The 15,172-nt window shown below is 35.7% G+C and overlaps 1 protein-coding gene across 3 annotated transcripts in view; it reads right to left on the minus strand.

The window, feature by feature from the left end:
- Positions 1-14,575, minus strand: part of LOC310898658 (uncharacterized protein) — a 56,126-nt gene extending 41,551 nt beyond the window's left edge. For all 3 annotated transcript variants that reach the window (XM_083834030.1, XM_083834029.1, XM_083834031.1), the window contains exons 1-2: positions 14,088-14,575; positions 7,391-7,487 (exon numbers count right to left, since the gene is read on the minus strand). In XM_083834030.1, the coding sequence (XP_083690156.1) occupies positions 7,391-7,487; positions 14,088-14,236 (246 nt within the window). In that variant the 5' untranslated portion in view covers positions 14,237-14,575. The remainder of the gene's footprint in view (positions 1-7,390; positions 7,488-14,087) is intronic.
- Positions 14,576-15,172: the final 597 nt, after the last annotated feature.

The following is a 15,172-nucleotide window of genomic DNA, read 5'->3' on the forward strand; positions in this document are numbered from 1 at the left end:
TGCTTAGGATACACAAAAGATAACTAGCTATATGGGGAAAGAAAAAGAAAAAAGAAAAAAAGAAAAAAAAAAAAAGCATGAACACAAAGATATCCTTTAGCAAACTTCTGACTAATGAAATATCACCCTGTTGGAGGAAAATTAGTGGTAACAATCGATTTCTCAATCCCTACAGTGCAGTATGTAATACTAACAAGTTGGCCTGTCAAGTCTCTTAGCAACGTTAAATCAGTCAGTCAGATGGTATGAATGATAAGATGAGGCATACGATAATGGAATTTTCCAGATTTGTTACACTTAACCGGGTTTTATCTTGCTTTGTAGAACAACCTTCCTTTATGTGTCATTAAAACAACGCATCCCCTCACTATCACAGAGTCTGGAAAAGACTCCTTACCTGCTTTCTTGCCTGGCAAGTGGGGAGGGAAGGAAGATGTGGTGGACAGAATAATGTAGATCAATTAAACAAGTGAGAATAGCAGTCTTTGTTGGCTGGACTCCTCTGCTGCAGATTTAATAGCGTATGTACTGGCAAATTTGCCAGGTGCCTTGTATAAAACAATCAGCATGCACAAGTTGTAAGACCATATTCTCATGCTTAATTACAGTAACTGTAGCATCAGCACAGGTTAAACACAGTGGCTTTCAATTTCCAGTATTAATCAGAAGAAAACAATGAAATTCAGTCCAGTAGGCTTTCAATTCCCTGTCCTCATATTGTGGTTTCATCATTCTCTTCCCTGAAAAGGCTTTATTCAGCTTCTGCCTTTTATATCAAGCCTTGTGAATCATTTGAAATAAAATACAAGCCTGATAATTTGTTATAAAGCTGAGACTGCATGTACATCATCAGTCCTGTTACAAAATTATTTTGTAGAAATGGCTCCTGATGTTGGTTAGTTCTGTATTTGTTATTTTTTCCTTCTCTTTATGCTTTTGTGTATCTGTCCCCAGAAGATCATAAAATTATTTTAATTAGGGATGTCAACTTCTGCCTGAGAAGCTGAGGGGGTAATTACATCATTTATATGCAAAATGGGTAATTTTCTCCCTGCTCTTCACCATTCTCTTCTTTCCATTTATTTCCCCATATCTCCACTCTTCAGAGTTGAGCTATTTAATTTTATTTTGGTCCATCTGGAATATCTCCGCCACTCTTCCATTCTGTTTCAGCCACAAAAGTAGGAGTTACCTTTACTCCAAATCTTCACAGCTCTTTTATCTAATGTACTCCTGACTCTATTTAATATCCATAGGGAGTTGAAGGTCCACCATGACACACACAAGTGGCTTCTGACCTCTTGTACCAATCATCAGTAACATTTTACTTAGTCTTATAAAGAAAATAAAATTGCAGAGAAACTGGATATGAAGATGAAAGCTTTAAAAGGACAAAAAAATAGTGCAGAAAGGAAATGCCATTTAGAAAAAATAGATCTAATAAAAATTCCAAAATGTCCCTAACAAATAAAATAAAATAAAAACACAAATGAGTGAGGATTGCACAGCTAGTAAAATCACAGTTGACTGGAAAAGCAGCATAGCAGACTGAAGGGAATTGAGCTCAAATCAACTGCCCATTAGAAAGAGACAGCGCAAAGCTAAGCAGCATTCAGCCAAACATTGGATGAATCTGAGACCTCAAGAAGATTTCTTAGATCTGAGTGGTTTCTAAACCACAAGTAAAATATATTTAACAAGTATGTTCAATAAAAGAATGTGCAGAACTAGAGGGCCCAGCTTTGTGAGCAGTACGAGGAAACTTAAAACAACTTTTGCCTCTGTGCTTGAAACAGATGCCAGCCAGAAATGTCAGAGGAAGACTTTTTTTTCTGACATTATCTCATTCTGAAGATCTTAATTCCCTTTTATTTTTTCAGCTGATTATGCAGAGGTGGTAAACTTTGAAACTTCTCAAAAACAGATACAATAATGTAGATTAAAAAGGCACGTATGAAAATGTGCCATTTAAATGGAAAACATGCAGAAATATGAAATCGATGAAGTTCTCACATTTAAAAACAAGTGTTTAGATTTGGTGGGAATTTGTTCCTAGCAAGAAACCAAAGACTCACTGGCATCTAGGACAAACTACTTAGACTACTAATATCTGAGTGAAAATTGACTTTACTGTAGTATCATCCAATCCAAACTGACAGTGCTTTCATAATGTTAATATTACAAAGAGTGATATGATAAGGAAAGATGCCTGAGTCATTAAGAAATGCAGACAACTTTTGGCACATAAGGGGAAAAATAAAGTTAAAAAAAAAAAAAAAGTAAGAAACACAAAACCTGAGAGTTTCACTGAACTATTTCTTTGCAAGAGTTTGCAAAGGTCAGTATAATAAAACATGGACAAAAAGGGTGACCGTTAATTCAGAAGACTTTTTCATAGAAACAAGATATGTAGTTATAACAGAGAATGATTTAGCTATTACACTGGAAGCAAATGTCTATTTAAATCTCCCAGTGAGTTGGATGCTGGAGCACACACCAAAGTAATGGCAGAAACAATGGTAAGCCACAAAAGTAGACAGTAACTGGGAAATTCAGAACTTGATGTGTATATACAACAATTGTGTTGATTTCTCATTTCCAGGAGAATTTTCTGTCTTCTCTGTTCATGGGAAGGAAAGAGCAGGAAACCAGTACCCCATAATATAAAAAGAAGAAAACTACATCGCTATTTAGGTGAACCAAAAGTGCTAATTCATTTTCAGAGAAGTTGACAATAAAATTTTAGCTAAACAAATAACATAGATACTGAGGAAAAAAGTACTCTTGGGTGAAAAATATAGCCCTTATGCTCGGCTTCATAATTCTACCCTTAAGAAAAAAAAAGAAAAAAAAAACACAGGATCAGAACAGAGATGGGAATATTGGAGAACATCTTTTCATGCATAAGGAATTTCATTACAGATTTTCTCAATTGTCTATCCCTCTGCTTGTGCCTCCTGTAGAACCGCCCAGATGCTAATGCAAAAGCTGGACACACTCCTTGCTTTAGAAGTCACAAGTGGAGGGGAACAATGAGCACTGGCCTTTTATTAAATAGATAAGTAAATAAATAATTTGTTACTTCTCTCTTGTGTGCCTATCTTGGGCATCTGAGAGAGACAGATGATAGCGGAATGCTTCTTTTGTATCAGAGGGGCCCTAACTGCATTACTGCACATTCAAATACACTTGAAGGAAATAAATTTTCCTCAGACTACATCTTCAGTTATTTCTGATATCCAAGTTTTTCCTCTGCATACATTTTAGCAGCTTATCATGGAACTGCTCAAGTGGTAGATTTAGATCCAGATATAAACTGTACTTGCGAGTGATTTTTACTTTGACCTTCCTGATGCTGATGAAAGAATTTATATCATACATTTTTTGACTCTCTTGAAGAAATCATTATTATAAGCAAGAGGTGAAGGAGATGTAATCAGTTGTCTATTGAGCAGACAGTACAATTACTCAGCAGACTTTAGTAAAAAAGAAAAAAAAAAAGAATGTAAGATCTACATTAAAAGTATTTTGAGAAGTGATAGAAGAGCTTGAATGGAAGTTTTAACAAGTTCAGGAAAGAGCCAGACTGCAGGTCTAAACCTATTTTAAAAAGTAAATTGTTTTAAATTTTCATTTCTTAAAAGCAAAACCATGCAGGAAAGGCACTAAAACAGTCAAGTACAATGGTGATCTGAAATCATCATAAATATGCCTACCTTAGACAAGCAAAGCACATAAAACTCTTTCAAAAGGTGAAATATATAAAGAAATAAGAACCTAATGCAGCAGCTCAAGCCAAAACTCTTAAAGAGAAACTGAGATATCTTAGTAATTAAAGATTCTCACTATTCGTTATCCATGAAAACATTAGTCCTTGCCTTTGGAGGCCCTACACACTCACGTACTCAATTCACCCCTCCAGCAGTGGGGCAGATGCCCCCAGAAGTCTCGGCCTTCTTGGAAGCTAATATAAATTTTATCTTTGTTAATCCACCGATCACGAAGTTCTCATTTCTTAATTAGCGTGGCAACATTACCTGAGGAAAATAATGCAAGCCACCTTTGAGATACCCTGCCAGGAAGCTTCTGCAGCCAGTTGGCTTGCCATGCCTGATGGACCCAAAACCACTACACAAAGCCAACCAGTTCAAACACAGGACATAGATGTACCTGAAGGATACAGGCTGCTCTGTTTCTGAAGGATTTCTGACTACTTCTATTACTGATGCTGTGACCATCTTGAGGGTAAATGAAGGAGATTCCTCTCCTCTAGAGGACTTTCTCAGTTTAATGCTCTCATTACTTATGATGACAATTAATAATAGTTTCATTAAATTGCTCTCCACTGAAATTGCAGCATGATGTTATTGTTGTTGTGTGGGATTCAAGTTTACCTAAGTGTCCTTCTTACACACTCCAGACGGGTGCTTTTACAGAGTTATGACTAAGATTTGCACTCCTTACACTGCGTGGACTAAGTGACTGGAGTATTTTGTTGAATTGTGTTGTTTTAAATGGAACATGGTACCACTACCTACAAAACTCTTGGGGCTTTCTGACACTGGTCTTTCTGAGCTGATCTGGGTACCTGATACCAGGCCTTTCTGAAAGGAGGATCTAAGAGAATCGGAAACTCTCAAAGAGGTAGCATCAGACCAAACAGCTTTTTCTATTTCTGCTCTTATTAGTAAACCATCTCATAGAAACATGCTACAGTGCAGTGTGCCAGTAATTTATGGATTATCCTGGCAGTAAAATAACCAGCTACCCAATTTTCCTTACCAAGAGGAGAAGCTCGCAGGAAGGCAGTTCTAAATTTTTTAGGTTTAGTTGCACACTACGTACAGTGGAGAAGCATTCCTTTGGTTTGCCATTTTTTGTTTTGAGGTCAGCACTGGCTTTGGCAATCACAAAGGACTATTCTGTTGCTCTGGCTTCAGAACCCATTCTCCTCTACTGAAGCTGTTATGTTTCACCCACTACCATGGTATCTGAGGCCAATTGAACCAGCTGGGAGTATTAACTGCACAATTATTTGTGCAAGTCCTTTGCTGCAAACGCAATCAGTCATCAAGCAAACGAAGGCTGTAATTCATCAAAACACTCAAGGAAGCATATAGGTACAGAAAATTCTGACACATTTTGTGTTATTCTTAAAATCTGGTCCATTATATTAAATAAAAAGCTTGCAATTCATTTGTGCCTGTACAAAAATTTCAGTGCAATCTCTTTGAAATATGTGCTATGCATGCCACAGGAAAGAAAAAGTGACAAATAACTGAATAAATTGGAGGAAAAAAAAAAAAAAAACTATTTTACCTTATTCCTATTTCTTTGTTCAAAATAATTTGTTAGGTCTCAAAGAATAAAAATCCATGTCATTAAGAAAAACATTTATAAAAAACATGCAAAAATGAACTAATACCAGTATCCATTCAAGCTGAAGTTATAACTTTTCTTAATTTCATATTCTTAACTGCTGATCAAAGACAACTGTCTTTTTCAGAAAGAAAATTTTGTTATACTCAGAGAAACTAAAATAGAACAAATCCAATAAGAAATTTCCGTTGTCAGGTTCATATCATTTGTCTTTAACATCTCCTAGACTTTAGAATCAGAGATAATATGTCTAGTATTTCCATCACCCCTACCCTGAGTAATAAAAAAACTGCTCTGCTACTCAGCTCAGATTCTAATTATCCCATCTCCAAGGTTAATTTCAATGTGGAGCTGTAAATAGATTAATACACTGTGTTCAAATAAAGAAAACATTTACAGAAAAATCACCATATGGACACTATTTAGACAGAAGATCTAATTATCATAATGCCCAATGAACTGATGCAGGAAAGGTTTTAGAGCAGGATGCTTCTTTCTGGACTTTGCCCTCACATCTTGTACTACAGCAGAGATGATGATGTTCTCTGAAACCCCACGACTGTTACATTCTGACTTTACGTGATAAAATTAGTCATTTGTAGTAAGCAAAAGGTGTTCTTTAACTATAAGTGAGCTGTAAGACCCAAGGAAAGTTGTTTTAAATTGTGGGAAAAATAAGACTACTAATGAAGACTGAAGAGGTAATTCTGTAAAATAAGCTGTTTTAAGAGAAAAAGAAGGAGAATGATTTTAATATTACAAGTTACAGCCAGATGTATGTCAATATGCTTGTTTTACAACTAATTATTTTAAGGTCTGAGACTAAACTGTGTCTGCATTTCTTTTGAGCCTTTCTTTGCCCCACTTCATATTCTCATAGAATTTACTTGTGGCTTAACCTTCTTACACAGACAACACAAAATATATGATAGCTAGTTAGTTATTTTTACTCAGGCTAAAATATACAGATCTCTGGAAAACATGACTGTTTGCTATTTGTACAATTCAAAAGCTGTTTTTATCACCACAATGCAATAAATCGTAAGAAAACACCTCATAGTTCAGTTAATAACATAACCTCAATACACAAAGAATTAATATGTAAACATCCACAGTGCCCTTTTCCTTACAGTACTTTTTCAGTATACCCCACCATATCTGTGCACAACCAGCTTAACTGTTATTAAAGTGTTAGTGACATATCATGGCTAAGAGAGATCTAAGAATCAATTTGAATAATATTAAAGTGATGATTTCCCATTTTGAAGGAGACAGACACTACTTAATGATGTACGTATACAGATCAGCAGCATAGAGCCTAGAGCTTTCTTGAAGGTTCTTCTTAAACAGTACTGAGGCATTAAGCCTTTAGATTTCCTACCAAGCTCATTGAGCTTGGAACTGAGTTTATATCATCTAAGGTCTCTTAGTGATTGCTTGACCATCAAAGCACTTCAGCTGGAATACACAATCATGGGTGCAATAACGTAAGGTGATGACAAGAAATGACAACTAACTATCTACCTTAAGTTACTTCTATTTGACAGTGACCAATATCTGTGGTGGATTCTATGTTCAAACACTCAGCTAACCTCTTTCTTGTCTTTTGGCTCTGAATTCCTTGTTTCTGTTGTGTATCACAACCTTAAGCCTAAATACAGCTCTGCTCCAAAATATGCTGCTGTACAGAATATACTGCAGTAAAAAATTTGGAAGATATTAAAAGCTATATAATAGCTTTCAATAACAAATAATGTGTATTCTCTTGATCATTGTACACTCTCCTTTTTAACAGTCCATATTACCCTAGCAACTATATAAAGTATCCATCTTAGCAGTAATAAATAAAGAGAATCTCAGTCAGAAGCAGAATCTCCTTGATTTCAGGAGTACTCCAGAGTATGAGTGGAGATCTGTGGGTGGAAATATCTATCCTCAGAAGAACAAACTTTTAAGTTAGATAAAGATACCGCAGAGTAATTAAATGAATCATCATGAACAATATGCTCACCTCTCTTTTGGAATTGTAAAGATAAAGATGTAAAGTGAATATTTGTTTTTGTTTGGCATAATTCCCTTCAGTATCATCAGCAATCTTCAGATGCAACCTATGACAACAAGTGAAGAAAACTATACATTTTATTATGACTTCAATTGATTAAAATCCAGAAGGCACTGCAATTAATGATTTTAAAGTATATTACAGTATTTTGAAGCACAATGTGTATCATTAAGAAAACATTAAATATGAAAATAGAACTATCTTCAAGTTAAGCCATCATGCAGCTTGGATCTTTGGTGTTAGTCCAAAGCCTTTACAGTCAATGTTACCCGCGTCACCGATTTTGATGAGAACTGGGCTAGATTATAGAGCTCTGATTCATTACAGCACCTTAGCTCATGAGTAGGACATCACAGTTCAATGACACTAGTCATTTGTTTAATGTTAAGCACATGCTCAAGTGTTTTGTTGGATTATTGCCTGTATGCAGAATGGCTCTACATGAGCTGTATCTGCCAAAAGAGAATGAAAGCAAGTAAAATAAATGGTGGGAAAGGCACAGCTGTCTGCTTTATACAAAAAAAAAAAAAAAAAAAAAAAACTATCTTCATGCCCAAGAAAGATATCAAGATTAACCCATATGACAAAGAGTAGTCAAATTTCCATCACAGAGCAAAAGTGACATAATGCAATAAAGCTTTTACTACAGAAGAAGGGATTTCCCACCATTGAGGAATTTTAGGCTACACAGCATTTTCCATGAGTGGTCTTAAAAAATAAAACAGGTGTGGAGAAGGAAAAAAAATCTGCTTTCTATACATTAAGATATGGTTCCATCTCTTACAAGTTTTTCCTACAATATATGATTATGGAAAAAAAAATCTCTACAGTTTTGTAGCAATTCTGTTTTATATGCACAGTTTTTGTTTTTGTTTTTTAATCACAAAAATTAATGCTACAGTAAAAGCAGATATTGGTAAATGAAAATATTTTTCTTCTTTTTCAAACATTCTTATATATGGTCAGTTTATGATATATTTTAGCTTTAATTTACATCCATAACTAGTGTTTTTATAAGGAAAATGCTTTATCAGTTGTACAGGTTATTTGCTTTTAAAATAAGACGCAGAGGTTCTTTGAGATGTTCAGATTTTATATAATAACTAAAAAGGGAATGAAACATTGGCAAGAGATACACAAAATTGCCTTCATTTTTGTTCCCACATTTGCCAGCTTGCTATGTCCTTTGCAGAGATCATTGTACCAAAATGCTATTTCACATGTTAAGATGATTCACAGTAGGGAAGCACATTCTTGTATTATTTTCATCAAAAGGAGCTTATATTTCTTTTGCCCATCTGAATATTACCATTAGACTGCTAATTTACACATTGGTAAAAGGGTCAGGAGTATTCATTTTTTTGATGACTCGATACTAGCTTGAAAAAGAATTTTTAGTAGCTCTTGTAATTTGCCACTGTAGATTCCAGTGACTTTGAATTATATATGTTTTATAAAACAAAACTCCGGAAGAATTAATATTTCAAGGTGTTAAGTCTTTCAGATTTAGGAATAGTCTCTATTACTGTGATAAAAATAGAGGGTCTCATATCATGTCTCAGTGACAGCCCCTTGGTATACTTGGTATTCAATATTTAATTCAAATTGAAACGTAAACAGTAATGCTTGTTATGTTAGCATTCAATAGGACACATACTTTTATGGTAAGGTATCCTTCAAGACTGCTTCTCCCCCCAGAATAACTGGAAATTTTCTTAGGAAGACCACAGTGCTTTTCCAAGAGACTTCCCAAGTACTATAGATAAGTACAATGACATATGAATCAGTTTGTTGAATTTGGATAATGTGTCAGCAAGAAACCTATTTGATCAGAAGCTCTTATAAAATAAGAACATAATGATCGCAGTTGCAGAATTAATGGGCAGCACTTGGATGATGGTGATTGGTCATCTGTAGTCCAGCCCAAGCAAGCAGAAGAACTTTGTAAATATGTGCTGTGTGTTAAGGAGACTGTACCACATAAAAGTGCCATGTGTGTTGGCAGTGAGGATAATAAGAATAAAATATAATTTTTTCATATCATATTGACATGAGGTCATATTTTCTACCCATGCAAATTGTCCTAGTTGCACTGACCATAATGAAGGCACAGGCAATTTGCAACTACTGCAGTTGATATGACCCATATATTAGTTAATTGTAATGAACTTATATAATTCAAATGGGGACAATTCCATAATTGGGATTTGGCAAGCCTTCTGTTTGTGTCATTCAGGTAATTACAGAAGAGTTGTAAGACAGCATTCTTATCTTCTGCCCTTTTCGGTGTTCTTTCACATGTGAAGAGCTTAATGATACAGTTGAATATCATTTTTATTGCATCTAATGCTTATTTGTATTGCTAAGTGACATACAAGATTCTCTGTTCAGGGTTCATTGACGTTTTACAATGTTTGGGCATGTTCTCCCATGAATTTTCTTCTCCCTCTTCTAAAAGCAAGACTGAAGGAGAATGAAGATTGGGAAAAAAAAATGTTATTCTTAATCAAAATCACAGGATTAACTCACAAGCATATGTTTTTCTAGCTGAAAAATAATTATCAGATGAAAACACAGCCAAGGAAGTGAAAGAGGCTCCTGAGGTAACCGAAAAGTATTTATCACCAAAAATGAAGAGGACTTGCTGGTTAAAGTAAAGGTAGCAGGAACTCAGCACAATTTGGAAGTGTAAAAACTTGGCAGCTCGTGCCATGCCAGTGCCTTACCCACACTGTCTGAACCGAGGAGCGCAGAGCCATTTCTGTGTTTGGACAAGCGTCTCTTCTGCCCCCATGTCTGTGTACTGTATGACTCCCATGAACAGCCAACAAAAAGGGACAGAACTGCAAAATGATTTTGCTATATCCCAATGTTGACAGCAAGGTCCAGGGAGCCCACAATGGCAACCTGTGCTATCTGCACAGGTTAATTCCGTCTTGTGGCAGCACAAATCATGATCAGTCTGAGGAGGGAACTGCACACCTCAGATCCAACCTGACCTCCCTAGCAAAAGTTCCAGTTCTCAAAATGGTACCATACAGGTTGCTATTTTACATCATCTCTGGCCAGCAATCAGGTGGGGAGAATTTCTTTCCCTGTGTTTCCAAATGAATTTAGAACTGGATCAGCTGATACATGTTTTCTTCTTTTAAGTGATTTGATATAAAACACAAGGGCTGCCAAAGCCACTAGGCTAGACTTCCTTAGTTTTAAAACTGGTTTTGATCACTTTAAAAAGAAAAGAGGGAGCCAGGGCAGGGGATGGGGGAGTGGGGGCAGAGGCAGGTTTTACAGCATATACCTGCCTAATATCGTGATTACTCTTCTGCTTCTAGTTCTCCTCTGGTTCACTTAAATGACCTCTTCAGTTCCATCTTACTGGTTCATTTCTCACAGTCCCTGCTTTTCTTTCCTGATTTAACTGTCAATATCTCCAGCTTTGTCTTGCTTTAGCCTAAACCAACTCCTTGCATTATTCTTCTTCCCTCACCACCCACTCACCCCGATACACAGATTAACCCTTTGACCATAATTCTAGTGATTGGCCCATGGAGAAACAGTGGCACATATTGACTGCTGGAGTTGAGTCATTTCTTTAATCTTGCCTTTAGATCTGTACTTGCATTTGTTGACAATTGAATCCTTTTGCAATTCTCTGCTAAGACATTATATGTAATTAAAAAGGGGACAGAATTACTTGGATTCTCTAGATGGTGACTGCAGGTACCTTGGTTTTTTTTATTAGACTAAACTGTTCAGTGCTGAAGTGGGACTGGTTTGCCACTGTTGATAACATTACAGCTCAAGAGGAAATATTACTGTGAGGATGATGGTATTCAAAAAGATAAATACTTTCTGGAAGAAGTGCTAGACCATAGCTGGAGCTTATACAGATGCATTAAGGGAAGTAAACAGGCAAATTTTACCCCATTTCTAAACTTGCAAGAAGTGTAAACCTGAAATGCACTCCATGCGTTCAATGTATCAGACATATCCCTCTGTGTACAGCCTGAGGCACAGGGAGCAGAAACCTGTGAAAAGCCACTCATAGCTCATTTTGGGACAGTGTATATGTTGAAGAGAATAAAGACTTATCTCACATACCCAAAGGCATTCATTTCTTGCCTTTAACTGACCAATGACAATTCACCAGGGTTACCACTTGTAGACCAGAAATCCTATAAACATGCAATGTATCAAGACAGCATCACAGAAGCTTTTGTGGGAAATGTCAGCCCCAAAGCTGCAACCACCGTAAAAAAGAAGACTCCTCAGAAATACTCAGCAGTACGATACAGTGCACAATCTTGAGTAAGAAGTTTAGTGACTATTCTGGAAGAAGTCAGGTATGCCTATGCCTGATGGCATGCACAAATTTACTTGTATTTGTGCATTGAAATAAATGGCAGAAGATCAGGTAAAATATTTATAGGAATTTATACCTATAAATGGTATAAATGACCCTGAGGTGGTCTTACATAATCAAAGACAAATGGAGCCAGAAAGATGTTAGTCTATTTGATAGAGGTAGGTAATTAAAGAATTGCTGAAAGCACTCAAAATAAATATTGCTGGATAAGGGTTAATATTAAACTGCATCTTACCTGACACGTAAAAAAACATTTTTTACTATTAACCTTATTTGACACTGTACAACTTTTTTGACCCTGTAATCTTTAACTTTTCCAAATTCCACCTTTCTTAAAAGGTAGCACTGAAGTAATCAAAGATCTGTTTCAAATCTCTAACAGTCCCATTCATTTCCTCTACTGCATATTATGCCTGTTTCTTTACAGTGTGAATTTAGCAGGGGATAATCTTGTTATCCTGTAGACAATCCTATTTCCTGGTATGCTCTCTTCAGTACAATCTTACCAATAACCCTGTTAAGGATCACCTTACCCTCACCTTTGGTCCATTTTAAGTGAATCATATAAAGCCTACAGCTCCACTCTAGAGAGCTATAATGGCTGTTCAGCAGCTGAAATATTTCACTAAACTACTCTCAAACCTTTGAACCCCTGCCTTACAATAAGCCATTCTTATAAATGCTAATTAAGTAATATATTTTGAAGGAAGGAGTTGGAAATGGGTATGAGTGAAACAGGAATTACCACAAAAGCAAAAGATGAATGGTCAATTTACCTGCAGCAGGAGGCAATGCTAGATGTTCCATTAAGAGACATTAAACTTCTTGGCTAATTATAAGAAGCAGGTGAAGAAGGAAATTTCTAAATGAGCTCAATGGGACATTGATTAAACCAAAAAACTAAGAACTCCATCCACAGCGCAGGTGAAGTATTTAATTTTAAGTAAGAAGAGTGACTCTCTTTTATTCAGCTGGACTCCACAAAAGCTTTAATAGATTAGTGTGAAAGTATTCACCCTGTTAAAACTTCAAATTGGAATACCATTTATTTCAGCCTTGTATTTCTTTTTTATACATTAAAAAAAATAAAATCAAAAGCGGTTTTCTCTTACAAACTATGTCGTCAAACTCCTCTACATATGCAGAGATATCACCTTGCTCCATTTAATCCTTAAAATTCTTATTTTTTTATTGCTCATATTTTTACAGAATCTCTACATTGTATTTTACTCCAAAGGTATTAAAAAGACACTAAAAATATAATGCCCCTTTCTTTTACACTTGGCCACTGCACAAACATTAAAAAATATGTCTAGTAGATAGCACTACAGGGGGTTCCAGATATATTGATTTTCTATGACATTTTGTTTAACTATGCTACATGAAATCAATTATTCAGAAACTGAATTACTGAATGAAAGAAAAAGCAATCATTATACCTTTAAGTTATAAAAGAATATTTATGGAGTGCTTAAACCTATCTATCATTAATTATCTGCAAATTTTAGAAAATTTCTCACATGTTGTCTCCTAAATTTGAAAAACTAATTTCAAATTCAAGACATTATATCCTTCTATTTTGCAGGATAAAAGTTTCATCTACTTTGGAGTGACTTTCTTTTTTACATCTTAAATTACAAAAGAAAAGCAAGCTCTACAGATATGTACCTTGCCTAAAGTATTCCTGAAGTACGGACAGCTTTTACAACTGAAAAACAGATGAGTAGAGGTTAATTAATTTCCTTAGATGAAATGTCAAAAAAGTGAATACTATATTGTAGAAACAAGAGTGCACTCACAAAAAAAAGAACTTCACGCTTTCAACATTTTTTTTTGCCAAAATGGATTTCTAGGTTCTACACTAACATTAATAAATTCATTCTATCAACAGGAGCAATGTTCATTTTAGTGTCAGTTGTACATTGAATTATGATTATTTTTCTCTTCTAGACTTCTTTTAAATTATGGGTATGAGTAAGTTTGTGACTCAGGTGAGTTAGGACACACAGGCATCATCTTCCTCTCTTAAATATGTGTAGACAGATTCTCTCCTGAGCCACAAACTCAGCTGTAGTGCAGGAGACAGACACGCAGACATATGCTCTGCAAACAGAGGCTGGTTTGCTTCCTTCTCCCCCCTTCAGTAAATGTTACTGTGATTTTTTAGCTCCTTCACCTCTTTCAGTCACAAGAAGCTGGGTTATATGAAACACTTTAACTGGCAAGTCTTTTAAAACCGCTTCATCCTACATTAAACAGCTTAGAGAGCATTCCTACCTGAGCAGCTTGCCAGCAAGTCTGAAGAAACATTCTCTGGCAGGGAAATGGGGAGTAAGTGACCTCTGGAGCTGATCACCTGCAGCTGGAAAAGGATGTCTACTCCAGCCATCTGAGACTACTAGCAGTTTTACCTTCTGGCTTTGCATATGCTCTGCTTATGCGGAGTGTTTGTACACCCTTCTGCTAGGCACTGTGAAAACATAGTCCCTGCCACGGGTCCCATGAGATAAGCCCTACTACAAATCTGATATTCAAAATGGTTATACTATAGAAAATAGTGTAATGCATTAATGAATAGTACAGTACAGTATAGTGTTTTTCCATAGAAAAATTCCCATCAACAAAATACAAGAAATGAGTAATAATTGAAATACATTCTAGGAACAGGACATTTTTATTATGATCTCAGACTTAATTCCTCACTGATCATTCTCAGCATTAATTCTTGCTTTTTATTTATTTAAAGAAAAAGACATTTCAAGCTACCTATTTAAATTTTATCAGTTTAAGCTCACCTATTGAAAAACTTTGCAGTTACACAATGGTGAAGCACTGCTGTTGATGTCAGCATTATTCTCCACAAGACCTTAGAAAAAAGCAAATAAAATAGCACAAGAAATTGAACACTGCACAAAATCAGGAGAAAGTGACGGGGTACCCTAACCCTCCTTATGCCTCAAAACAAAAAACAACAATGAAAACAAACAAACAAACAAACAACAACAAACCCTGTTGAAAAATAAGAACCACTAGTCTTACTAGTACAATGCCGTTTCTAGTTGCTTAAAATCAGGTACAAACAAAGGGCTTAGTATTGGGTACAAGAAATAGGCTGCTCCCTGGAATTGTAATAAAACAATGCAACCACTGCAAAAATAAAAAGCCAGAACAGTACTACATAGCCTGCACCTTTATTTTCACTTGCAGCTCCTGAGAGGACTGAAATTAGATTAATTCTTTCAAATTAAACAATTCTCTCACTGAGAGTGTTATGCTTAGTAAAGAAAACTGCTCTGAGAAGCCATATATTCACCTATTTTTCTGTTTTACCAGTTCTGGTTGTGTGCTGCCTTAAATATTAC

This window comes from Anser anser (assembly GCF_964211835.1).
Source record: "Anser anser genome assembly, chromosome: 4".
Taxonomy (NCBI): Eukaryota; Metazoa; Chordata; class Aves; order Anseriformes; family Anatidae; genus Anser; species Anser anser.